General features: G+C 39.1%; 1 protein-coding gene and 1 long non-coding RNA gene across 4 annotated transcripts in view; both read left to right on the forward strand.

The window, feature by feature from the left end:
* The first annotated feature begins 412 nt into the window (after window positions 1-412).
* Window positions 413-25084, forward strand: part of SLC12A2 (solute carrier family 12 member 2) — a 56387-nt gene continuing 31715 nt past the window's right edge. Inside the window, exons 1-9 of one of the 3 annotated variants that reach the window (XM_050328745.1) lie at window positions 413-1120; window positions 15319-15438; window positions 17212-17287; window positions 17873-17968; window positions 19476-19615; window positions 20258-20368; window positions 23349-23457; window positions 23912-24039; window positions 24128-24212. In XM_050328745.1, coding sequence (XP_050184702.1) covers window positions 623-1120; window positions 15319-15438; window positions 17212-17287; window positions 17873-17968; window positions 19476-19615; window positions 20258-20368; window positions 23349-23457; window positions 23912-24039; window positions 24128-24212 — 1363 coding nt within the window. In that variant the 5' untranslated portion in view covers window positions 413-622. The remainder of the gene's footprint in view (window positions 1121-15318; window positions 15439-17211; window positions 17288-17872; window positions 17969-19475; window positions 19616-20257; window positions 20369-23348; window positions 23458-23911; window positions 24040-24127; window positions 24213-25084) is intronic. The other 2 variants (XM_050328744.1, XM_050328746.1) reach the window with 2 other exon arrangements.
* On the forward strand, window positions 1134-7431 carry LOC126646948 (uncharacterized). Its single transcript, XR_007630477.1, has 3 exons — window positions 1134-3953; window positions 4809-4904; window positions 5323-7431. It is a non-coding gene; the product is annotated as an uncharacterized LOC126646948 (long non-coding RNA).

Below are 25084 nucleotides of genomic sequence, written 5' to 3' on the forward strand. Positions count from 1 at the left end.
GACGGGTTCGGGGTGTGTGTGAAGGACCTGAGTTTGTGCGAGGGGACTCGGGATTTGTGAGGGGGTCTGGGGTGCGTTAGGGACTCCAGGGTGTGTCTGAGGGACCCGCAAGGCGTGCCGCGGACGGTGCGTACTGACCGGCCGCCGCCGCGCCGCTCTCGCGAGACGTGGCGTCGGCCGGGGGGCTGTGCCGGGCGGGAGCGCAGCGCTGCCCCCCCACCCTCCCGTCCTCTCCCCTCCCAGCGCCGCCGCGGGGCGGATGCGGCGGGGCCGCCATAGTGCGGGCGGGAGGAGCCGCCGGCGCCCGGGGACGCGCTCCCGCCACTCCCTCCGCGCAGCCGGGAGCGGGCGGAGCCTGCGCCGCGCCGCCGGTTTTATCCCCAGCATCTCTCCCTGCGCGGCAGCGGGGCAAGTTGAGTGCGCTGCTTCTTGGGCACAGCGGCATTAGGCGGGAAGGACCGGAGACGCCGTCACCGTCACCTGGCGCTGCGGCGGGGGCGGGGCGCGGCGCTGTGTCTGCAGCAGCCCCGGGGCGCTGCTCGGGCGCTTTAAAGCTGCGGGAGCCGCCTGCGGTGGCAGCAGCAGCGGTGTTCGGAGAAGCGGAGCGAGGGGGAAGGAAAGCATGGAGGGCAAGCAGGCAGTGCCGGGGTCTGCGAGCGATGAGGGCGCCAAGGATGCGCTGGGCAGACCGCTGGGTCCCACGCCGAGCCAGAGCCGCTTCCAGGTGGACTTGGTGGCCGAGGGGCCCCGCAAAGCGGGCGGGGACGTCGGCGCGGCAGGGAAGGGCGGCGAGGAAGCCAAGGGCAGGTTTCGCGTGAACTTCGTGGACCCGTCGGCCGGCGGCGAGAGCCCCGGCGAGCCCGGCTCGGAGAGCGGCAACGTGAGCGGCGTCCAGAACGGCGGTGACACGGTGATGAGCGAGGGCAGCCTGCACTCGGGCTCGGGCGGGCACCACCATTACTACTATGACACCCACACCAACACCTACTACCTGCGCACCTTCGGCCACAACACCATGGACGCCGTGCCCCGCATCGACCACTACCGCCACACGGCCGCCGACCTGGGCGAGAAGCTGCTCCGGCCCAGCCTGGCCGAGTTGCACGATGAGCTGGACAAGGTGAGAGAGCGGCCCCCTGGGGAGCGAGAAAAAGCTGAAAAAAAAAAAAAAAAAAGGGAGAAGCCAAAATCTCGCCCAGCCTCGGGGAGGCGCAAACAACGCGGATGCATCGCTGGCGCCTCGGTTTTATTATTTTTTATTTTTTCCTTTCATGACGCAGTGATAGCCTTTCCCCCTGCCCCCCATCCCCACGTGTTTTTGGGAGATGGTTCCCCCCCAAATGCGAGAGGTATTTAGAGATGTAGGTCTGTTACGCAGCCGAGCAGGTTTTCCACTTCGATATCGCCTCCGGCAGATAGCGAATTAATTCCGTATTTGGGGAAAATTGGGCGTTTGCCATAGGTATTAGTCCGGGAAGGGGAATGGAAATGTTCGGAAGAGACGCTTAAAAAAAAAAAAAAATTAAAAAATAAGGATGCTCCTCCTATTTATCAGCGGCTGGAGGCTTGTGTCCAAGCATCTGCAGATTTGCATCTGATCGGATCCGGATCAGATGCTGCGGGATCTGCACAGGCACAGATCCTGAACGAGCATTTCCAGGGGTGCTGAGCGGCCCCCCTTTCGGTGTCAGGGTTTCGGAGCTCAAGCTTTTTCTATTTCGGACTACTAAGTCAGTGTGTTATTCGAGATGGGTTACAGCGCAAGCTGTTTTTGTGTTACCGGCTGTCTTGGCTAAAAGGCGGGCTTTAGCTGAACGTAGAATTAACTTAATGCATTTTTTTAAAAATACCATGATTAAACTAAAGCCAGATAAACCTACTGCGGTGCTTTTGCCTCGCAGTTTTTTGCTCTGCTCCAAGAAGCCCGTGTTCCAGTGGGGTTTTTCTGCTGGGTTTAGAGAAAACAAGAGAGCATATGGACCACGTCCCAGTGAAGAATATTTTGTTTCCAGAACTCTTTTCGTCCCACCTTTCACTCTTTATAGGTGGGGGTTCATGGGGAAGGTCAGACTTTCATACCATTATTGGCTCTACTGGTTTGGGGTTTTTTTGTTTTCTTTATTTGAGGGGGTTGTGGTCATAGTTTAAGTCCTTTTTTTTTTTTTTTTTTGAAACTGACTCTTCAACTGATAGGAATAATTGTTGGGTGTATTATAAAGATACTTCTTTGTGACATCTAAAATTAGTTTTCCAAATAATTATTACCTGTAACAGCAAGTTACTCCTGCCTTCCAGGTCCTCTTCTGATGGAGTTAAAGGATGTTCTGTAGTCTTATTTTAAGTTAGTATAAAATAGAAATTGGCAATTACTCTCTTGTGCATGGACCAGGTGTGCTATAAAAAGAACACCCCTATGTGCGCTCATAATATATGTGAAAACACGGTGATTTCTTGCCCCCTTCCCCGAATTTCTGATTTCTGGCCCATGATGGGACACACCCGGGTGTTTGGATACTCCGCACTGTAAGCAGAATATTGCTTGAATTTCTGAACTTGTCAGGTAGGTTTTTCGGTGTGTTTAGGTTGCAGCAGTCAGGAAAGCTCTTTGACACCATTAAGACATTTGAGTGTAGAATCTAATGTTTTTTTGAACTATAATTTCTAAAACTGTAATATCTACATTAAGAGGAAACCCATGGCAAGCAATTTTCTTCGTGGTTTGTGGCATATAGGAGTGCTAGACAACCTAATTACAGGATCATTAGCAAAACAGTTTCATTAATTAAGTAAAATCATTAATTTCTTAAATGTCATGAATTTTTTCTGCAATGTGGATAAAGGTATACATGAAGATTTTTTTTTTCTTTAAAGTCATGTCCTGTCTGCTCTGGGTCCTCCCCACCTCAAAAAAAGTACTGAGGATAGAATATGCATTTTTGGTTGCATTTGTTATTAAGTGTCAATTTTAAAAAGGGTCACAGGTATAAACTTCAGAATTTAAGTTGCAGTTCAGTGGAGTAATTAACCTGTTCTGTTGTAGGATGTTTAATTTACAAAACAGTTCGTGTTTCAGCAAGCTTATATTTAAGCTTATATGAAGAGAAGCCACTATTTTTACTTCCAATTTAGCAAGACATTTTCCAAGGTGAAGTTGAGAACACAAAAGCTTTTAATAAGGGTGTGTCGTGCATACTAACGGCGTTGGATACCTGCCTTTCTCCCAGTCTCGGGAGTATGAAATACATCTCTGATTATGTACTTGATTTCTGGACAGAGAGCTGAAAACTTTTAAATCAAGATGATATTGTACTTCTGTATAAGAAGATGTTCACAAATCTGTTGTGCTTTTTTCGCTGTTTTCAGGGGGCTTGTTGTCTCCGTTCCCAAAGTGACTTCAGTTCCTGCTGACTAACAGTGGTCTCTACTGTTAATGCTGTGCATTAAAGAAGATATTTTCAGTAACTTGAAGGGTTAAACTCGCTCTTTAGCTGTGGATTTCATACTAATTTAACAGGTACAGCATGTCTGTAAAGGGCAGCTGGTACAAACATCTCAGTACCCGTATATAAAGTTTGCTCTGTGTGAATACCTATTGTTATGCCTGTGCTCTTGACCCAGGGAATCAAGGTTGGCAGTGACTTTGTGTTAATCCAAAACTGTTCATTGTCAATGTGGTTCACTGCTTTGAATGCAGCAATTTCACCTTGCAGTTAGAGTTTGTGCTATTCTGTTTGCTTTCAATAGGTAAATAAATGTCAGGGAGTGTTGGAGCATTGTTGATACTAGTGCTGGTTATAGAACAGATTTTTTTTTTCACTTAGGTTTGTTAACAAAGGTTCATTATGTCTAACTCTTCTACTGATTCTGTTCTCGCAGAAGAGCACTGTTGGAAGAAGATGCTCTGTTTGAGGAAGATGCACGTACATGTATACAAGGGCTACCATTTCTCGAGGGTTTGTCTTGCAGTCCTGGAAGGATAGGTGTTGATGTGGTTGTGCCAACAGTGGCTGTTACAGCAGAAAAGGGATTGCTCTTGAATTTTATGAACACAGCTGGGTGATGCTGCAGTACTCTGAGTGGATGAATTGCATCTTGATCTTGATAGATAATTTTAAATTTCAAGGGAGGGGGTCTTGTTTTTATATGTCATTGACTGCTGATAGCCAAGGTGATCAATCCGTTCCTGACCCAGGTGGTGTGCATTAATCTTACTCTGCCTTAGAGAGGTGAGAGAGGGAATTTCATGATGGAGTTACAGTTGCTTATGTCATAGATGAGGGGGATGCTTTAGTCTCCAGAGACGCAGAGGTGAGAGGGTGTTTATTAGCAGAGAGGTGGGAGCGGAACCAGTATACCATGACACAGACAGGCAGGTTTTTGTTGCCATTGTGGTGTCCCCTACCCTCTGGAGGGAATCTGCCTTCAGACACTGGGAAGATTAAAAGTGGCCTTGCTTTTCATAATTTTCTTTATGTTTCTGTGTTACAGTTTAGGAATATCTGTTTTAGCTGGGTTAGCTACACATGTGCATAAAGATATAGCCCGTAGAAGACATTACACCTGCCTTCGTTTTCCTAAGTTTATCAATTACCATGGCATAATGTCACAGACCTTCTGGTTCTGAAAGGGTCTACTGATAAAGTATTTAGAATTGCACAGTGTCATCCACTGCTGTGCATTAATTTACGAGTTTCTGTATAGAATTGAATGAATTGTGGTGCTTTTTGGTGGGTTTTTTTTTTTTTTTTAAGACTAAACCTTGCTGTATGTGAGTGATTCTAATACGAGCTTTGTGCCATCCCTCGCAGCTGCGATGAGTGGATCCAGTGTGAACCAAGCCCTCTACTGGCAGCTCTGCTCTGTTGTTGGTTAAATACTCACCGAGAGCACTGACAGGCTACAAGGTAGTGATCTCAGAGGAAGATCTTCACACCACCTCCCCTCCCCCCCAGCTCAAAACAAAAAGAAATCCAAAGGCATTTAAAAACACGAGTGTGTTTTGCTTCCTCCCACGTAAAAATCCATGCACCTGTCATCTGAATTTGGAGACAGAAGTAAGAAAGAAGGTGTTACTGATAGTCTTGATGCAGAATTGAAGGGGGGTTTTTTGTTCGTTTTCACTAACAATAAATTTTAAAAATTGTCTTCCTGGCTTAGATGAGTATTTTCTCAAGCGTTACTGTTTTCCATCTGATTTAAAATGTTTAACATAAGCAGAGTGAAAAGGCTCTGTATGGCACTACTTTTTAACAGAGTGTATTCTGTCTTGAAAATGTTCAACAACTGCTGCACTTCTAATATTTATTTTTTATTTTCTTACAGTTCTTGGTTTGTCTGCTTGGGCCTCTAAAGAAAGCAAAACTCAGCTAAAGCTGTATAAAAAGCTAAAAGATGATTCTAGGTCATCAGATTAGCTGTCCATGTTATGTAAGGTCTGTCTCTAAAAGCTCCTTCCTCCCCTCTCCCAGAAGACTGAGACCCTTTTGCAGATGGTTTTTACTGCACTTCCTTGCTGAATCTTGTTTGCTGTCTGTAGGTCTCTTATTTCCTGAGTCCCTGTGATTTTTGATTCTGATGGCTTTTCCTTCTTGCTGTCCTTCATATATGTGAGCAGAATTAAAATTTTCTTTTTGAACTTCATTGTACTAAAATAAAACAAGAAACTCTTAGTCTTGGTCTCTGTGCTCTTGGGATATCCCAGAAGGCTATAATTTGTAATTGTACTCTTTAATCACTTTTGGACTGCACTGATCTTAATGCACCTGTACTCAGATGAGGCTTTACTGACACCATGCAAAGTGATGTTTTTACACTTTTTTAATCCATGTGGAAAATCCTCACTTTCCTTATCCTGATATCCCACTAAATTACAACCATTTTTATCAAGAGAGAAAAGAGTGTACTGCTCTGCTTGCAGCAATAAATAATTATAGTGCTCTAGATTTTGTGTTTTATAAGGACTGTGTATAATTTGTATTTTTACATTTCTTGATGCTTGTATCTCTGTGAGAGGTCTTCATTCAGAAGACCTGTAGAATACTGAAACAATTAAAACTTTCCTCAGCAAACTGCTAATATAGTTCTTACTACTTTGTTTTTGTCCCAAAGAAGCTGGAAATAACTGAACCTTATTAACAGTTTATAGTTTCAGAGCACAAGTTTGGACTCCTGCTGAAAGGGGTGAACTTTTGTACCCTCATAGATCTTAGTTGGTTTGGGGAGTTGATCTGATTTATAGAAAGCCTTCAACTGCAAAATCTTGCACTGGATGTGGTGATTCAATTCCCTGGTCAGTACTCTATGATGTCCCCAATTCTTCAACTGCACACTTGTATCAATAAAAAAGTTTGGGTGTGCACTCCTAATATGTGTATATTTATTTACTTTAAAATTTTATATACATGGTGTGTATGGTGCAAAGTAAAACTTCAAGAATTATATAAAGATGAAATAAAAAAATCTTTAACCTTATTAACATCACACGAAAGAACCTGAAAGAAGAGCACTAACTTCTCTGTAGAGGGACACCTTTTTTTTCAGCATAATGTATTTCAGAACTGGTTAAAGGGGAAGGTGCTGCAGAATAAATCTTCCTCTTGAGATTAACTTTTTTCCCTTTTGGTACTGCACTTGATTAGACCTCAGATGATTCTCATTCTTGAAGAACATTCTTGCAGAGGAGGAGCTTGGCAAGATCAGTATCTTGGAGTAATTTAAACCAGTGTACTACATCTTCTGTTGAATTCTTCAGATTTTTTCCAAAGCTTCATATAATACCCATTCATGAGCAACCACAAACCTATTTCCCCCACTTCTTGGTATAGGTAATAGCAGTCACACTATGGTCACTTGTCACTACTAACAGTTTTTTGTAAGTAGTTGACTTCAAATGGGTTTGCCTTTCAGTATTTTGGAAGCTATCCAGGTTTTGTAGCTTAAGTGCATGGAAGGTCTTCAGTTTATTTCTGCACTTCAGTTATGCCTGATGAACTTACTGAAATTTCTTTTTATGCGTAAAAACTAACTTAGGATGCATTGTCTCTGCCATCCAAACTTAACTGACTCATAATATGATGATAAAAAGAGTGGAAAAATTCCTACCATCCATTTTAGTAAGAAGAGTTATCTCTTGCATCTTCATTTTGTTAGTGAACTTTCCTTCTTTGAATTAACAGTTTATATTTAAGATTACTCAATCTTTGGTGATGGGGGGTTTTTGCTGTTTTTGTTTTGGGGTTTTTTGTGTGTGTGTTTTTTAAATTCAAAGAAAGTAGCCATGTCTGTTTCAACCATAAAGTGACTGTGATGCTGGGTTAATGTTTCAACTTAGTCTGACAGTTTACATGGCAGAGACTCCTAAGACTATTCTGAGCAATGTTGCTTTTGAACTGTTAGGCAGCTTTTGCTGTGCCAGTATGCTGTGCTGTGTGAATGTACCAGCTCTACTCAGTGCTGGCTCAGGCTGTGCTATGCTTTTATTTGCCACTCCATGGTGTGGCATTAAAAATTCAGGCAGTATTTAATGGTTTTTAGGATTATTTCAGTTGGCTTTTTAGCCTGTTGTAAGACAGGAGGTTAAATGTAATTCTTCAGGAACTGACTACACTTGGAGCTAGACTTCTGATAAAAATGGGACGATTTATTAGGGTGGTTGCTGCGTGGTGTCATTGCCTCCCTATCCCCCACCTCAAAGTGCATCATTCTGTTTTGCAGAAGCAGATAAAAAACAAAAGGTGTTAAGAGCAAGAATGCCTGAAATTAACCTTTTTTTGGAGGTGGAGTATAAAAGATGATTTGTGTGCTGGTTTTGGCTGGGGTAGAATTATTTGTCTTCACAGTGGATATGTTTGGATTTGTGCTGAACACAGTGTTGATAATAAGGAGATATTTTTGTTATTGCTGAGCTCACACAGAGATAAGGACTTTTCTGCTTTTTGTGTTGCCACACTGGCAAGGAAGTTGGAGGTGCAGGGAGGTTGGGAGGAAACAGACATAGCCAGGATGGGTGACCTGAACTGGCCAGAGGGATATATTGTAGACTTTATGGCATCATGCTCAGTGTATAAAGTTGGGGGGAAGAAGGAGGAAAGGGGGGAAGTTTGGAGTAGTGGAGTTAGTCCTCCCAAGTAACCTGGGACCCTGCTGTCTTGGAGGTGGCTGAACGCCTGCCTGCCCATTGGAATCAGTGAATTCATTCCTTGTTTTGCCTTGCTTGAGTGTTTGGCTTTTGCTTTCCTTGTTAAATTGTCTTTATTTCAACCCACGAGTTTTCCAGCTTTTACCCTTCCCATTGTCTCCCCAATCCCACTGGTGGGTGAATGGTTGTGAGGGGCTTGGTGTTGGCTGGGGTTACACCATGACAACTTGGAAATCCGATGTGTTCAAAACAACTTCTTGACACGATTGAAACGGATTCTCTTTTGTACTTAATTGCAGAACATTTTATTTCTTGGACTATAATTGAGAATGCAAATCTGCTCTGCAGGAGACTTGCTAATTGGATTTACTTCAGCCCTCATGCAATCAAGTTCTGCATCTGCTTCATTCTGGGATGTTTCAGGCTTATATGTTTCAGATGCTCATGTGACTACTTCCCATGCTCAGAGCCTGGATTCATTTTTCCTAGTTGATTTCTCTTTCAGGAGAACGCATGTCAAAAGGAATATTGCAGTCAGTGCACAATAAGGAATAATTACTTGGTTAAGTCATTCAGAGTACTGTGGTTCTTCTGGAAAGGATCAAATAAATTAGTGCAGAAAGGAAGGTGCATTCTTGAGGTGTGTAGTATATAGACATGAAGTCTGTAAGTAGACTTCCTCCTAAACTGAGTAGATTGGTTGCCCCTACACTCGTGCAGAAAATCATACTTCCTTCTGGATAGATTTGTGGTGCAGTTTTCTGTTAACTGGAAGTGGAGAGACTGGAAAAAGAAGTTTGGGCTTTTTTTGGGGGAGACGTGGGGGTTTTTTTGTTTGGTTGGTTTCGATTTTTGTGGGCTTTTTGTTGGTTTGAGGGGTTTTGTTCATTTGGTGGTGTTTTGTTTTGTTTTTTTTTTACTGTGACGGACTATGTTGACTGTTTCTTGTCAGGAAGGCCTGACTTTGCCTGCAGTATTTCTGGGAGTGTAGACCATAAGCATATGGGTCTTCTATACTGCAAAGCTCCCAAACAGAGGCCTTTTTCCGTTTATCTCTAATTCTTATTATCAACTTGGCCAGAGTTTTCATATCATCCTCTGGCTATAGATGGATGTATGAATTAAAGGGTGAAGATGTAGGGAGTTTTCTTTTTTTTGCAGAGTGATCTCTTTCTTTAATATTTTTTATATGGAGGACAAAAGTATTATGTGTATTACAGATAGGAAGGAAGGTGCTCTTGCATATCTGCAGGTGTCAACAAAACTTTGCTGCTGTGTCACATGCACAAACTACTTCAAAGGAATTTGGTCACACCATACTGGCTGAGGGCTTTCAAATCTCAGACTTAAGTGCTTCCCTCTGGAACTTTTCTTTTAGAAATAAGGATAGTCCTTTCCTGTCATGAAAGGTGCAGAGATTTGATTCTGAATGTTCTGTGCTGATGTCATGACAAGCAGATCAAATGGTATTGATGCTGTCATTGTTTCCAGAGGCATTCTCTCAACAGCCTTGAGAGAGACTTTATTTTGATGTGATGCTTAGGAAAGCATTGAATCTTTTTGTTTAGAAAAGGCTGAAAACTCCAAATTCCAGTAGAAAAAGTAGATAGATGAAGGGATGAGCTCACCCTTGGAGGATTGCACAATGTTCTGATGCCTGGATTAATTGGGTGATATGACAGATTGGGGGCTGTTGGACACTGCCATGACAATCAAGGTCATCAGGATCATCAGGGGCCAGCTTCTGTCTATTTTCACCAATTAAAGTACTCTTAAATGTGGGCAGTTTTGCTGTTATTTCACTTTTGAATTGATTTCAGACTTTCTTCTTCAAGCAGAAGTCTACCAGATTGCATTTTGCATCCATCTCATTTTAGGACAGAAAGGTGGTAATTGTCTCCGTGAAGAGAAAAACTTACAGCCTTCATGTAATAAGCTTAGAGATTTATCAGGAAAACTGCATGCATGCATGACATTAAAGTGGTGCTAATCTTCACAAACAAAGCTCCTATCTATTTTTGTAAGCATACCACCTAGAAAGAACCAGGATTTTACTCCTAAGCTGAATTCAATTGACTGAGCAAATTTCTTGATTAACAGTCTTGCTAGACTTGGTTAATGCATCGTACTACTATAAGAGTTGGGAGGATGAGTGTATGATTTTCCCTTTAAAAGAATTAAAGTAAAAATGGCTTTTAAAATAAGTATGTATATATATATATGCATACTCACAAAAAGTATTAATGTTTCTCTATCAAAAGAACTGTTGAGTGCAAGACAGAGAAACAAAAGCTGATGGCAGACATGTAGCTAATTTTTCAGTTGACATGTTAATTGCAACTATAAATTTTTTGTTTAAAATTACTCTGCTGTAATCAAAGTACAACACTCTTTAATTTCAGCTTAAGATAACATTAATGTTCTGTGTTTGATGCAATCTGTTTTAAAATCTCTGGAAGTGGATGCCAAAGGCATTTGCTGCTATTTTTTAAATGTGTAATTGTAAAGAAGGTAATATAGCCAAAGCACTTAAGTTTTGGTCTCTTGGCTGTAAACCTGCAAAAGATTTCCTTTGGTTGAAGTGAGTAACCAATGGTTGAAGCTGTTCACGTTTGATTCCAAGGAATCCCGAGTTTTAAGAACTGAGTGTGTTTTATCGGAGCAATTTATCTTCTGTTGCTCTAAGTCACTTCTGGATGCCGTTTAATGAGTTAGGAGGCTTTTTTTGGCTTATGACTGTAAAGATGCTGGAGTGGGAATTATGGCAAATTTACTAATAGAGTTTGTAATTCTCTCCTGTTTAATAACCAAGCAGTAAAGTACAAAATATGACTGCTGAAATTTTTTTAGCTGCTGTCAACAAGCAATGGTTAGCAATGTTCCCTGATAGTTTTTTGAGTTTGTATTTTCAAGGAAGTGCAGAAAAGGTGCTTAGGCAGACTGAGGTCTGAGTATGTCCTGTGCCATGTTTTCCTTTGCATGTACTACCTGACTGGGTTTTTTCCCCAGCTTCCCATCTAACTCCTGAAAAACCTGAACACCGGAATCTATTTTGTTAATTTAAAGTTATTTTTAACTAGAGAATTATGAGAAATTTGTGAACTGTCCCAGGTGTCTGTGAAATATACTGGCTTGATGAGTAGCAATTTTTAAGTGATAAATAATGCCGTTTGAAGCACCCATGATTCAGACTATTACATCTGTTGATAAGATGTAAATGGTGTAATTATGATGCAGAAAGTCATAATCTGCTTTCAGTTTTAGAATTTATACTTCCATTGCACTTTCATCAGAGTGAGGGCTGTAACAAAGCATTAATTGAGAGTTGTTCTCACTTATTCTTTGTTTCCAAACTTTCTCATGATAACCCTGCCACCATCCTTATTTCAGTGAAAGGCTGCAGAAAATGTGTGAAAGTCACCCTTGTGAAGAAGGGTTCCTGCAAACATCTCTGACCTCAGATCTTCTGCTCTTGAGGCTTTGACTGCAGCTGACAGGGGAGGGACCTGTTGCTGCACAGAACTGTTCTGTCACTACCTCTGGGGGAAAGATGGTTCTCAGGTGGCTTCTCTTATTTTTTTGTTCTCAGCAAGCGTGTTAAGTGGTAAGAGTACTGTGCTCAGTGTCAGAATACATAGGTGCAAAGCAGTTTTTAATGTAAGCAGCTTGATTAAATGTGCTGGAATGCCATTTTTATATTTCCTTGCAGGAACTGGAGCTTGAAAATATAAGCCTCTTGACTTTCTTTAACATTATGATACCATAAACTATTGGAACCAGCCTCCATACTGTATCCTACTAAGAGAGAAAAAGCTATTGTTTTGAAGCCTTTCTAAGGAATTTATATGAGGAGAACACTGTACTATATGGCATGTGGTAACCCTGTAACTGGTCACACTTGAGAGATGGAAAAAGCAGTTAAATGCTCTAGTCTCAGCTGCTTCTTTGGCATCCTCTTTCCACACAGGACTAATTGTAATGGGATGCGTTAGCTAAAGAAATAATTGACTGCTAGGTCCATACCAAATCAGGCAGTCCACAAAGACCACAGTCTGCCTGACTTGCTTGTTGTCCGGTCCTTTACTTGGGGCTTCCAAGTTTGTGATTTTTGAAAAGAAAACGAGCAGAAGACTTCATGTCTGTTTATTCTGGTAGTACCTCATACAGTTCAACATAGCCAAAGTTCGTTGCCCTTAAGATGGGATTTAAATAGGTTCATTACAAACATGCTTCATGACATACACGACCATCAAGACCTCTTAAGTAAAACTAAATAGCAATTTTTACTGATTAGAAACTTTCCTATGAACTGCTGTAGTCCAGGCTGTGTGTGAAAAATCTCATATCACTTCTGGCTACCAATTATTTTGTCATTACTAATCTATGAGGCTATTCACAATTGGCACAAATAACTTACTGTTATGATCCAGTACTGGAGATGAAATAGTAGATTATTTGTATTTTTCAGATACTGTGAAACAGCAATGGGAAGTTCTCTGTAGGGGCAGAAATTAACTATTTCTTTTCTGAAGTCCTCTCATTGTATGATAGAATTGTCAACACGTAAATGTATCGTACTTTTCCTTCAACAGTGCAAATGAACACCATAACTGAGTATTTTTTGACTGATTATTTTGATTTAAAAGTTGTGTTAATAAGAGCATTTCTGATCTGAAATGCTAAAACCTCTTTTCTTTCCCCTTTTGTTACACCCCCTCCAAATCCATAATGTGTTAGTGTTTTTCACTGTTTATGAAGATCTTATCGTACATGTATTGCTGTTCTGAAATAGTTCTGGTGCAGTTTTTTCCATTCAGTGTGTGATTTGAGTAGAAGCATTGTATCCTCATGAGCACAAGCATGAAAAATACTACACTGCTTGATTTACAGCTGAAACCACAGTGGTGCTTTCTTAATCTTGCATTAGAGGGCTGAACTTGGAGCCTTATGTAGTGGAATTCTTTTGTGCCCACACTCTGTAATATCTGTTCTCAGTAGTGCTTTATTGGGCACCCACTAGCACTGATAACCGGGAGTAACCTCTCAGTTATTACGTTTTGCTTGTGCTTCAAAATATTTTCCTAAGAAATATTGCATAGTGTGGAGAGATGAGACATACAGAACAAAACTTCCTTGTGTTCACAGTGTGCATATCCTGGGGCTGATCTGGTAACTGATAACTCAAAATACCAGTTGTGAGCCATTATCTCTGTCCCAGAGTGCAAGAGGCTGAACTATGGGGCTTTTTCGAGCACTACAGTAAAACATGAAGCTCTGACGTGATGGTTGAGGTTGGAAGTGACCTCTGGAGGTCACCTTGTTGATGTGTGCAAATTCTACCACCACCTGTCAAGCCACATTCACGTGTTCAAGTATATGATTCTTTCTTACACTAGATACTAAGATATTCTCCACCTTCTTGTAGAACCTGAACGTGCAGTAAACAAACTTGAAGCTTGTTAAAAAAAAAAAAAAGGGACGTTAATCACTTTAGTGCTAAAACAGTGTTTTCGGACATGAAGATGCAAATGCCTTCTACCCTTCCTTGATCCTCTTTGTCATCTGTTTAATATATGTAATATGGTATATATACACACACACATGCATGTAAGAATATATAAACCACATATATGTCTACTTTAAAATCCCTTCTGGAGTCTATAAAATATACTCTTTAAGAAAACTCACTGTTAAAGGTGATGATCTGGAAACTGATCATGATTCTGCCTAGTAGTGGAAAGTTTATGCCTTACAGGATCTCCAGGTGTGTTGCAGGTACCCATGGCTTTATGAGAATTTCATCATTCAGAATGGGTGAGAGAAGCACTGACATGAATCTGTCAGTGGATAAGGTTGACATAATCTGATTTTTTTTAGATCCATTTTCTGTGTTTACTGCTGGTTATAAGGGGATATAGGTGGCACCCTTCATAATTGATAGGTTTAGAAATATTTTCTCTTGATTCTGTGCTAAGAGTATATTTGGTATTAATGTATCAGGAGTAGGAATAACTTATTATATATTTCACCCTAATTCTTAGTGTTTCTCTTCAGCATGGCACATACTTCTTGAAAGCATTGTTTGTGTCCAGTCTATTTTGTATCTTATTTAGCAAATGTGGGTTCTTCCCTTTACCTCATTGGGATTGAACCTCTAATAGTTTAAATGTTTTCTAAGCCCTCTGAATTGCAGGCTGCTTCGTAATACACTGCTTGAGCTGGTTTGTTGAATGGTATTCAGAGGCTTTCTAATGTATCCATTCTTAATACTTGTTGCCTTGGGTAACTAACGTACTTTGCTTAGATTGCTTCTTGCAAATTTCTTACAGCAAATATAGGAAGTATTTGAGTTTAAATGCTCAGGTATTTGCTTGGCTTGGCAAAACAAAACTGCCTCTTAAGCAAGTGTATATAGACATATTTTGTAATATATCACATAGTTAGGATTTCTACATTGTGAGTTTGGGAGTTGAATTGTAAAGAAAAGCTCTGAGTTTGTTTTTTGTCTGTGGGACTGATATTTTCTGCATCTATATATTATATATATATAGATCTATATAGATCTATAGATCTGCATCTATAATTATATATATATTATCCTTCTCATTTAAACAGGGAAAAGCTGGAAGAGACTTCTCTTCCCTCCTTTTCCCTGAAAAGCCAATCTCCCACCCTTCTTCACAACAGAGTCACCTTACAGTGAGTAGTAGAATAGTTTACAGAGAAGTGAATAATTTATTTCCTGAAAAATTGATCACATGACAGGTAAGTCTGAACTACAGGTAGCGGTACAGCTGACACCAATAACTTGTGGTAGAACAGTAAATGCTTCCAGATTAAGAAGTGAAACTTCCTTTGCTGTAGAAGTCACTGCATTTGAAATCTTCTAGCCATTTTTCTAAGAGACCAGGTGTTTGTTTTTTTAGAGGATGTGGAACTGGTTCTTGAAAATACTTATTACAGTGACTTCTAATAGTTTGCTCTTGTAAGTTTATTACATTCTTTGAAATCTGAGATGTAAGTTCTGCAAAGAACATAAAGCAACAGCTCAAAACTTCGGACGCATCATTCTTTAATTTTTCTGTTTATACAAGTAGACAGGAGGTTTTTTTACAACAGAAGTATCACATGCACACTCTGCGCTTTCAATCACATAATATATAAACTTTTTGTTTTCCAAGGAGCCCTTTGAAGATGGCTACGCAAATGGTGAGGAAGGCACCCCAGCCGGGGAAGCAGCTGTCACTTACACACCTGATAGCAAAGGGGTGGTCAAATTTGGGTGGATAAAAGGTGTATTGGTAAGTTTGACATATTGTACTTAAGTTTCTTACAATCTTTCTAATAAGCATATTTTTTGAGAGGTGTTGTGATAGCACAGTATAACCAAAGATTATATGTATGAGAGAAGTGAAAAATGCCATAATTTTAGAAAGCGTTACTCCAACCTTACTGAATTTTAAGGAAGTAACTACTTCAGGACTTCAGGTGGTTAGGGAATTATGGTTTCTTAGCACATGTTTTGGAGTTTTTAAGTTGCGTAATTTCCAAGAAGAAAAAAGATCGTGTTAAGTGTTCACATGTAGGAAAAAAAAAGTATGCATGAATTTTAAGTGACAAGTGTTAACTGAGAGAATACACATAATGTGTATCCACCTTGAATTGGGACTGCATGAAACAAAAAACAAAGTTTTGAGAAGAATACCTATCTGTATATAAAAAAACTTGTCCATGGTAAAATATTTAAATTTTGTTGAACATGTTACAAAAAGTCATCTTCTAAGCTGTGGAAGTCTTGACACTAAATACAATGTAGTAATAGTGAAAAAAACTGATTTGGAGTAATGAGAAATTACAGGTTGCGTGGGGGTTTTTTATTACAAGTACATACTAGTATATTTTTAGTATGTAGGCAGAGAGAAACCATGGTTAATATGTATTCTCCAAAGCTCTAAGAATTTATAGTGCTGGCCGCAAACAAACCAGTTGGTTAAAACATGGTGAACTGGAGCATTCAGAATACCTAACTTTATTTCAGCAAATTTTCACTAGGTATTAGCAGCTTCCTTACAAGTATTGAAGTAGCCACATTCCCTGCCTTGGGAGAAGGAGAGTGTCTGTGATACTGTGAAACCCAAATTCTGTATAGAACTATTCCTGTAAGCAGTGTTCTGATATTAAAGAGTTACAGGGTTAATATTGCTGACTGTTTTCTTCCAAAGTCAATTTAAAATTTTCTAGATGGGTGATCTTATTTTTAATGGTTTGAAAGTTATAGTTAGTATTTCCTAATAAGCATAAGCTACCTGGATGAATATCTTCAGCTCAGGTGATCTACATTTTGCAAAAGACTTTGAAAGCTTTGGTGGTTTGGAGAGGTCTTTGTCTCCCTTCTCTTTGCAGGATTGATATCCTCTATTGTTTAGGTAAGAGAGACCCAAGATTTGTTTTCATTTTCCTGTCTAAATTCTACACAGTGCAAACTCTATTTTTATTGGGAACTAGGAGTTTTAAATGCAGGGATTAAAAAAACAGACAACCATCCATCCTGTTATTGTGCAGCTGTGTTGTAAGACACAGAAGTTTTAGGAGTGAGATGTTGTAGTGGTTGTTTTTTACTTTAAAAATAATAAATTATTAAGTAGGATATTGCTTTAGTGCATTTCTTTTTGAGAGGGATTCATGGGAGATCTGAACTGAGACTGTAGACCTCACAGTCATAGTAGACCTCTATCTTATTTTTGTTACGTGTTTTGTAGTATGCATTTTGGATTCTGAAGGTTGGTGTCTAAATTATTTTTATTGTTTGGTCAAGACATACTGCAAGCGTCAGATACTGAAGTAGTCTTAATTTTATCTGTCTTCAAGGTAGTAACTTCTAAATTTTATTTAGGTTCCTTTTTTTTAATCAAATGTTAACTTGTCTAATAACAGAGTCTGTTCTTGTGAAATAATGTAAAAAGTGGTGAGGAAAGACAGCAAGATAATTTCAAGGATGTTTAAAACTGAAGAACCTCGTGAAAATGACTACAGATGTAAGACCTAACTGTTGTAAAATTTCTGTTTTATATTAGGTACGATGCATGTTAAATATTTGGGGGGTGATGCTCTTCATCAGACTATCATGGATTGTAGGACAAGCTGGGATAGGTATGTGTACTAATGCTGTTATTTTATTTCACTTATTTTTAAATGTGATCCAAAAGAGGTGTTGATCCTGAGCTTACACTTCAAACAGGAATAGAAAATGACCTTGATATTACCCTTATCAAAACTTGAAGCACTCACTTAGACTTTTTCATTTAGATATAAAGCATGGAATTTAAAATGGGCATTTTTAAGTTTTCAGTGAACTGTAGAGATAAATTTCTGATCTCTGATTATTGAAATTTGAGTATAGACTGTGTAGCATATAACCAATATTTTTCAAAACTTACCTTAGTATTGGACTGCACAAAATCTCTGCTCTGCAAAAGGATTATGTGTTCTTGAATCTCGAGGATGCAGCTCTTACCTTGCTGATTTAAGAGAACATTTACCCAGTTTTATTTTTATCCTGGAAGTGTCTCTGTACCAAAGGGGAGAAGAGAAGCCTTTTGCTTGAATGTGTGGAATCATGCACATTAAATTTGTGGGTTTTTTGCAAGACTATGTATTTAAATGGAGTTAAGTTGAAGGTCTGTATTCTTTAATTACCACTAGGCTTATACTGTTTCCTCCCCCTTTCTCCAAAAGGTCTGTCTGTCTTGGTGATTGGAATGGCCACTGTCGTGACAACTATTACAGGACTCTCTACTTCAGCAATAGCCACAAATGGGTTTGTAAGAGGAGGTAACCCAACTTTCATACAGTTTTTAAAGCTTTCCTTACCCTGAAGTGCACACCTTAATGCTGCTGAGGAGCAGTCTTCTTTATGTTCTATATTTGTCTAAACAGTCATATAAATAGTGTTTATTGACCAAGCAGTCAATAAGTAAGTAAATAAACAGTCATGCTAATAAAAAGTCAATAGTTAGCCAACTAATTTGATCTAACTAGTGACTTCTTTTCCACTGTGAAAGAAACATTATTCTTAACTTCTAGAATACAAACATTTTTAGGGATACATATCCAGGAATAATAGGGTCTTAATGATCTTCTGCATCTGCACTGTGCACATACGCTTGTATGTGTTCATGTCCTGAAATAAACCTTCATACAAATAACTCTTCAAACTCTTGATTACCTCCAGCTTCCCTGAGGTTGATGGTTTTCATTCTCTTCCATGGTTTATATGCTGCTGTCAGAAATTCCTATAAATATTTTTGTAAGTGGTTGATCTGACATGGTCAGACTACTTGATGACATACAAGACTGCTACTAGTAGAAAAATGTGATGAAATTAAAATAGGAACTTATAAAATTGTCTTCATTAATGTTAAGAATGAAGAGAAAAGCCTCAGTATCACAAAGTAAGCAGACATAATGGGAAAGAGCAACTGTGAGTGTTAGCATTATGTCAGGCTTAGTTTCTAAATGTTTCTACTTTTTTAATTGTTTTATGCATATCAGATTTTCCCCTTCCTATGGGAGCCTTTTTTTAGTCACTCTTGAAATACAGTACTTTATTGGAAAATCTGAAGTGCTGAATGGGAAGAACTGTAGAATAAAATCACTTTTTTTTCTGTAAAAATCTTATACTGCAGTAAGTTTTGTGGTTTTTTAATGTTTCAACTGGTCATACAGAGGATGACCAGGCTGCCTACATACATATGATTTGCACAAGTGTAACGCAGTGAAATTAATGATTTCCTCATTTAGTTACTTTAAACTGGAGCTGGAGGACTTTGTTGCTTGTGGAAAACTTAGTCCTAAATTTGAGGAATATACCTTTGCTACATTTTCTACTGCGGAAAAATCCTTTAACACAACAGAGCTTTAAGAAACAGGTCTTGGAGGTTAGGGACCTTAGTGGGTTTATTACAGTGGGCTTTGTCAGTTTCTTGATCTAAAACTAAAGAAAATGTTTGATAGCAGAACTGTACACAAGTGCTTTCGGCAGTTTGAAACAAAAAGCCCAGTAATACTGCTGCTTGTTTTACAATTTGTTTTTTTTATCAGAGAACTGGTTACATAGCTGAATAATACAATGTGGTGCATGAATTGTTCAGATATATTCCTGACACTTCAGTGTGTCTGTCCCTAAAATACTGACTTTAGGGTTATTTTCTAATACATTAGGAAAGGTACAAGAAGAAATAGATTCTGGCTCATGTAAACATTAAATTGCTGATGACTGAATGTTCTTCAGTTCTGTCATGTAGTGGGGTTTTTTGTCTTTTGTTTTTCTTTTTTTCAGGGGGAGCATATTACTTAATTTCACGAAGTCTGGGGCCAGAGTTTGGTGGTGCCATAGGTCTGATTTTTGCATTTGCCAATGCTGTAGCAGTAGCAATGTATGTTGTTGGCTTTGCAGAGACAGTTGTGGAGCTACTCAAGGTATATGGATGATAGTGGTTGTATTGATTATACTTTATGCAAGTTTAAACTGTGATCTAATCCCAGAATGGTTGGGGTTTGGAGGGACCTTAAAGCTCATCCAGTTACACTCCCTGTCATGGGTAGGGACACCTTCCACTAAACCAGATTTCTCCAAGCCCCATCCAACCTGACCTTTGACACTTTTAGGGATGAGGCATCTACAACCCCTAAACAACCTGTCCTAATGTTTGACCACTTGTGCTGTGAAGTGTTTCTTCCTTGTATCTAGTCTAAATCTGCCCTCTTTTAGTTCAAAACCATTCTTCCTTGTCCTATCACTTCCTACAAACCCTGTCCAAAAGTCTGTTCCCATCTTTCTTAGAAACCCCCTTTAAATATTGATGTCTCTGGAGCTTTCTTTTCCCCAGTCTGAAGGACCCCAACAACCTAGTCATTTCCATTTAGAAAATGCATTGATGTAAACACAGGGCAAAAAAACAATTACTAGTATCCTTAAAGGAAATTTGAAAGTAGTGAATTTGTGGTATGGACATTGGTTACTAATAAATTACAGTAAATAAAATGCTCTTTTGTAGTAGAGAAGATAATTACCTGATGAAGTACATGACTGTGTATTTTTTTGTTTGTTTGTTTCATTAGGAAAATGGAACGTTGATGATCGATGAAATGAATGATATCAGAATCATAGGGGCTATTACAGTGGTTATACTGCTGGGTATTTCCATTGCAGGAATGGAATGGGAAGCAAAAGTAAGGAACCCTGTCTTTTCTTTTATTCTCTACTTCATAATTCTGATTCCATTTTTGTACCTCAGCTATTTGACTTATATTTAATATATTTAGTGTATTCAGTACTACATGGTGGTATGTCAGAAGTCAGTCAGTTGCTTTTTTTGTAATAGCTCCTGGTCTGGCACTGCCACGTGCAGGTCTGGGCAGTCCTTCAGATCTTAGGCTACTTCCCTTCATTGAAAGCTTAAGCATCTGTTAGAACCTAAAATCCAGCATGATCTACTCTTGATGACACTGCCAAGTAGGTTAATGGTATTTCCTTCTTCTGGGCAACCACCGCACAAGAAGAGAAGGTAAGAACTTTAGCATGGGTATTTTCCCTTACTACAGCCTTCCGGTGAGTTCTGTGGATGAAAAGTACAGGAAGCCAGTCTAAAGCTATGTACTTTCTTCTGACTTAAAACCAGTGTTCTTCCCTTCTCTTCCATTCTCTCCTGGTTTGGTTTTTACTTGGAAACAACCAGACAGTGAGATGCATTCACTAGGCCCAGCAATGAGAGGGGTTTTGAATGTTTTTGATGATGAATGTGTAGGAGGGTAAACCTACTTCCCTGATCTTGCTGTGGCTGCAGTGTTTAAGTTCAACTCTATGTTGGTCAGCTGTTTGTGGAAACAAACACTTAAAGAGATCTTAGAGTACCTTAATAAGGAGGTTGCCTTATTTTTTTCTTCTTGGCATTATTAGACAGTGTAGCTTGCTCTGTTTTCTGCACCTGATAGGCTTTTTCTGAGTATCTGTCCATAATGTGCTCAAAAATAATTGAGAAGAAAGAGCCTCTCACACGGTCTCCTTTCCCAGTTGATATTTGTGTCACTATAACTCCTGTTTTCTGCACTGAAGGAATTTCTTCGTGAAGTGTTAGAAGTTTGTTATGCTCCTGCATCAGGAGGATGATTAACCAAATGAGAGAAAGTTTTTTCTCATGCTTGCTTCCAGCCCTAGAAATAGGGGTCATAGAAGAAGTGAGTGAAGATGTACTACAGGGAGAAAAGAAACTTGCAGAAATTGACTTTGACATGTAGTTTTAAACTGAACTTATGTAAAAACTGTTTACATTTCTCAAGTGGTCCTTCCCTGCCTGTAACCTTGAATTTGTAATGGTGTCTTTATACATCCAGCTTTGAACAATACTGACCTCCTTTTTCTGAACTGTTTAGTTTTTCCTTTGAATGAATTAATAGCTATTAACTCCCGGGCCACAGCCACTTCAAGTCACAGGAAATGTCTTGCTTTTGCTTTGTATCATGAACTATTGTATAACAACTGCTTGCAAGGAAATACCCCTTCAGTGTTTTTGTATCAAACCTGAATTGTGGTATCACTGAAGTGCCATCCTTATTAGGGAATGGGTAGCTTTCCAAAATCCAGTGCTCAATGCAGAAGTCAAAGCTTGTCTTGGTTTCTGCCTCATGGAAGAGGGCAGGTGTGAGCAGTGATAAGCAACTGAACCTGTCAAATGAGCATTTCATGTTGGCTAACATACAACTCATCATAGCAAAACACTGATGTTTTCCTCTTGATTGTGGTATCTGTGATGTTCTCCTATGCTTTACCCACATCTTAGAAAATGCCTTGGAACGTGCAACAGGGGGAATCTATAATAATGCCTTTGAAATAGATATAAAAACTAAGAGAGAGTGGGATTCCAGGGAAGTGTGCTTTGAAAAATGGCTTTTCAGAGTTTGTGATCTCTTACTACTCAACTCCTTCTGTTAAAGGAGTGTATTGTGTTAGAAGCTCATTCTTTCAGTTTTTTGAATTTAAGGAAAATACTCAGCAAACGCTCCTAGCTTAAGGGAGAGGCCTAGATTTGTGACTGGAAAAATCCCATAACTTGTGACAGTTGCACAAGTGATAACTTCATGTTGAATTCTCTGGTCTTATCGAAGACTTCTGTAAGCACCTTACACCTCTTCCCTGTTCCTGAGGCTTTACAAAGATTTGGATATGAAGCACAAACTGGTTTCTTCAGGTGGACTTTTAAATCCAGGACGTTATGCTCTGTTTGTCACTGTTTCTTGGGAGGCTGCGTGAACTGAAAAACTTCGACTTGTAGCAATGAGCAATGCCACAGTGCTATTGCACATTATTTTCTGATACTAGGCGTGAAAAAAGTCTATTAATAGCTTTCCCTAAGCCACTGATATGTGCCTTTCTAAGGAATCAAGCAGCTCAGAAGATAATAGAGCAGTGCGGTTGCTTATTTAAATGTAAAACCTGAAGTATCTCTTCAATGCCTGTATTTATCTTTATCACACTTTTGATGCGTTGGATGGTTTAAAGTACTTTTTTTTCCTTTTGTAGGGTTCTGTGGAAGAGTGACTAAAAATCTAGGTTGTGATCAAAGAAGTCTCAAGAAAACTAGAAAGTAACAACTAGTCCTTGTAGTCTGCGATTCCATAAATAAGTGTTGACAACATGAGAATGTAGCAAAATAACCTAGTTCATCGCATAAAGTAGGAAACCACAGCTATTTGATTCCAGATGTAATAAAATTTTTAGTAAATATCAGTGAAGTATAAATAGACTGAAGTATAAGGCAAAGTATTATGATCACAGTTTATAAGGCAATAGTAGCATTTATGTTGCATTTGGCTATTTTCTTGTGAACTTCTTAAATCTACTCAAATGGATTTATTCTGGAAGACCTATATATAGAGAAAAGAGTTCATTTGAGCATTCTATCTTTAGAAGTATGACTTTGAGGGATTTGGTAATAATGAACTTTTAATTAGATATTAAACTTGGAAATTATTCCTATTTGTTCATTAAAAATCTTTGTGCCCACTATCTCCAGCTTTCCTTATTTATTTGTGGAAAACATGCTGATAAGACTAAGCTGACTGGAATCAAGCAAACATTTACATTTTAGAGCACAACACTTAATACTGTGAAGAGAACAAGTTCTTCTGTCTGACTGCAGTCATTATGTTTCAGGCACAGATAGTCCTGCTGGTGATCCTCATACTTGCTATTGGAGACTTTGTCATAGGAACGTTTATTCCTTTGGATAGCAAGAAGCCCAAGGGATTCTTCGGTTATAAAGGTATGCTTGAACAGTTTACAGTATTTCACATAACACCTTTTTTGCAAAAAGGAAATAGGCTGTTAAAATTAAGTTAAACATGTAATATAGGTTATAGTCATATTTAACTGTAGAGATTTTTTTGTTTCCTGATTCTTCCAAAGTTCTGCAGTTTTGTCCTTTAAAGCTGTTGGGCCAAAACTTGGTCCTGACTGCTTAATATTGAATATATAAAATTTTTAAAAAGTGTATGATATTGTAAGTACTTTTTCTGATTGTAAAAGCTATTTAAGTTTACTGTGTTAATTTTACTTTGAGTTGAAGTGATAAATAAGGGCTCAACTGTTGTACATTTAATTTTAAGAAGGTCACGGAACTGTGACTTAAATCTTTTTCGCGAGTCTAATAATGGCTGGAATGGTTTAATAATGTTACCTCTATATAAATAGTGATAGACTTAAATCTTTCCCTACAGCTGAAATATTTATGGAGAATTTTGGACCAGATTTCCGAGATGATGAAACTTTCTTTTCTGTATTTGCTATTTTCTTCCCTGCTGCAACTGGCATACTTGCTGGTGCAAATATCTCAGGGGACCTTGCGGTGAGTAGTGGATTAGCAAACACTGTTCATGACCACTGGAGTGCGCATTTATATCTGTCATCACTGTCCACTGACATTTTTCTTTCAGGATCCTCAGTCAGCCATACCTAAAGGAACGCTGTTGGCCATCTTAATCACTACATTGGTTTACGTAGGAATTGCAGTATCTGTAGGTAAATAGAGAATGTTTTTAACTTTTATCCTTACACGTTCATTCTGAGGATGTATTTTGATGTGGTTGTATGTAATTTGTTATGTAAAGCCATTATGTAATTGACTTCCCTGCATAGGAAAATAATAGCCTAAGATTTCTAATTTTAACTGTTGGAAATTCAATTTTCAGCTGGTTTTATAACTTCCCGAAATGTTTTCCTAAGACTGGTGACTGCTTCAGATTAAAGATGACAAGACTCCATATGGATGTTTCCTCATTTATTGTAGTTATTTATGTTAAAGATTTTACTGTTTAGCAGTGAGATAATCCCTGGATTAAAAAAGTGTGTTTTCAGGATATACCCACTGAACTAACACCTGTATTGGTTTGAGGATGGTGGTAATCAGCCACTTCCCTGGAGTGAACTGTGAGATAATCAGACAGCACTTTGGTGAGGATGCTTGAGCAGTCGTTCCCCAGCTGAGGGAGGAGACTGAGTAATGCCTGAGTCATCCACTGTCAGAAATGTCACGTTCAGAAATGTGTTCTATAGTTTTATTTTCATGTGGAAAGAGGAGGAACAATCATAGACTAATCTGAATCTTGTACAACTTCTCTTCCCAATGTTCCTCTCCCCACAGTGGGTTGAAACTCTCTGTAGAAGTTGTGTTGGAGTTAGATACCAGTTTTACTCTAGAGCAGCAGTGGTTAACCAGGTTTTTCCCACCCATAAAAGTAATTCTGGTAACCTTGAGATTCTAAGATTGTAATTGTATCTTGCATATTTCTCGTCTCTGGTTGGAAATGTTTTCATTCATATCATATAAACTAGCTTCTGGCAGCAATTACCAGCTTTCTTATATGAAAGACCTTGTTATATCATAGCTGTGC

This window comes from Myiozetetes cayanensis, unplaced genomic scaffold, assembly GCF_022539395.1.
Source record: "Myiozetetes cayanensis isolate MyiCay16 unplaced genomic scaffold, myiCay2020 scf4, whole genome shotgun sequence".
NCBI lineage: Eukaryota > Metazoa > Chordata > Aves > Passeriformes > Tyrannidae > Myiozetetes > Myiozetetes cayanensis.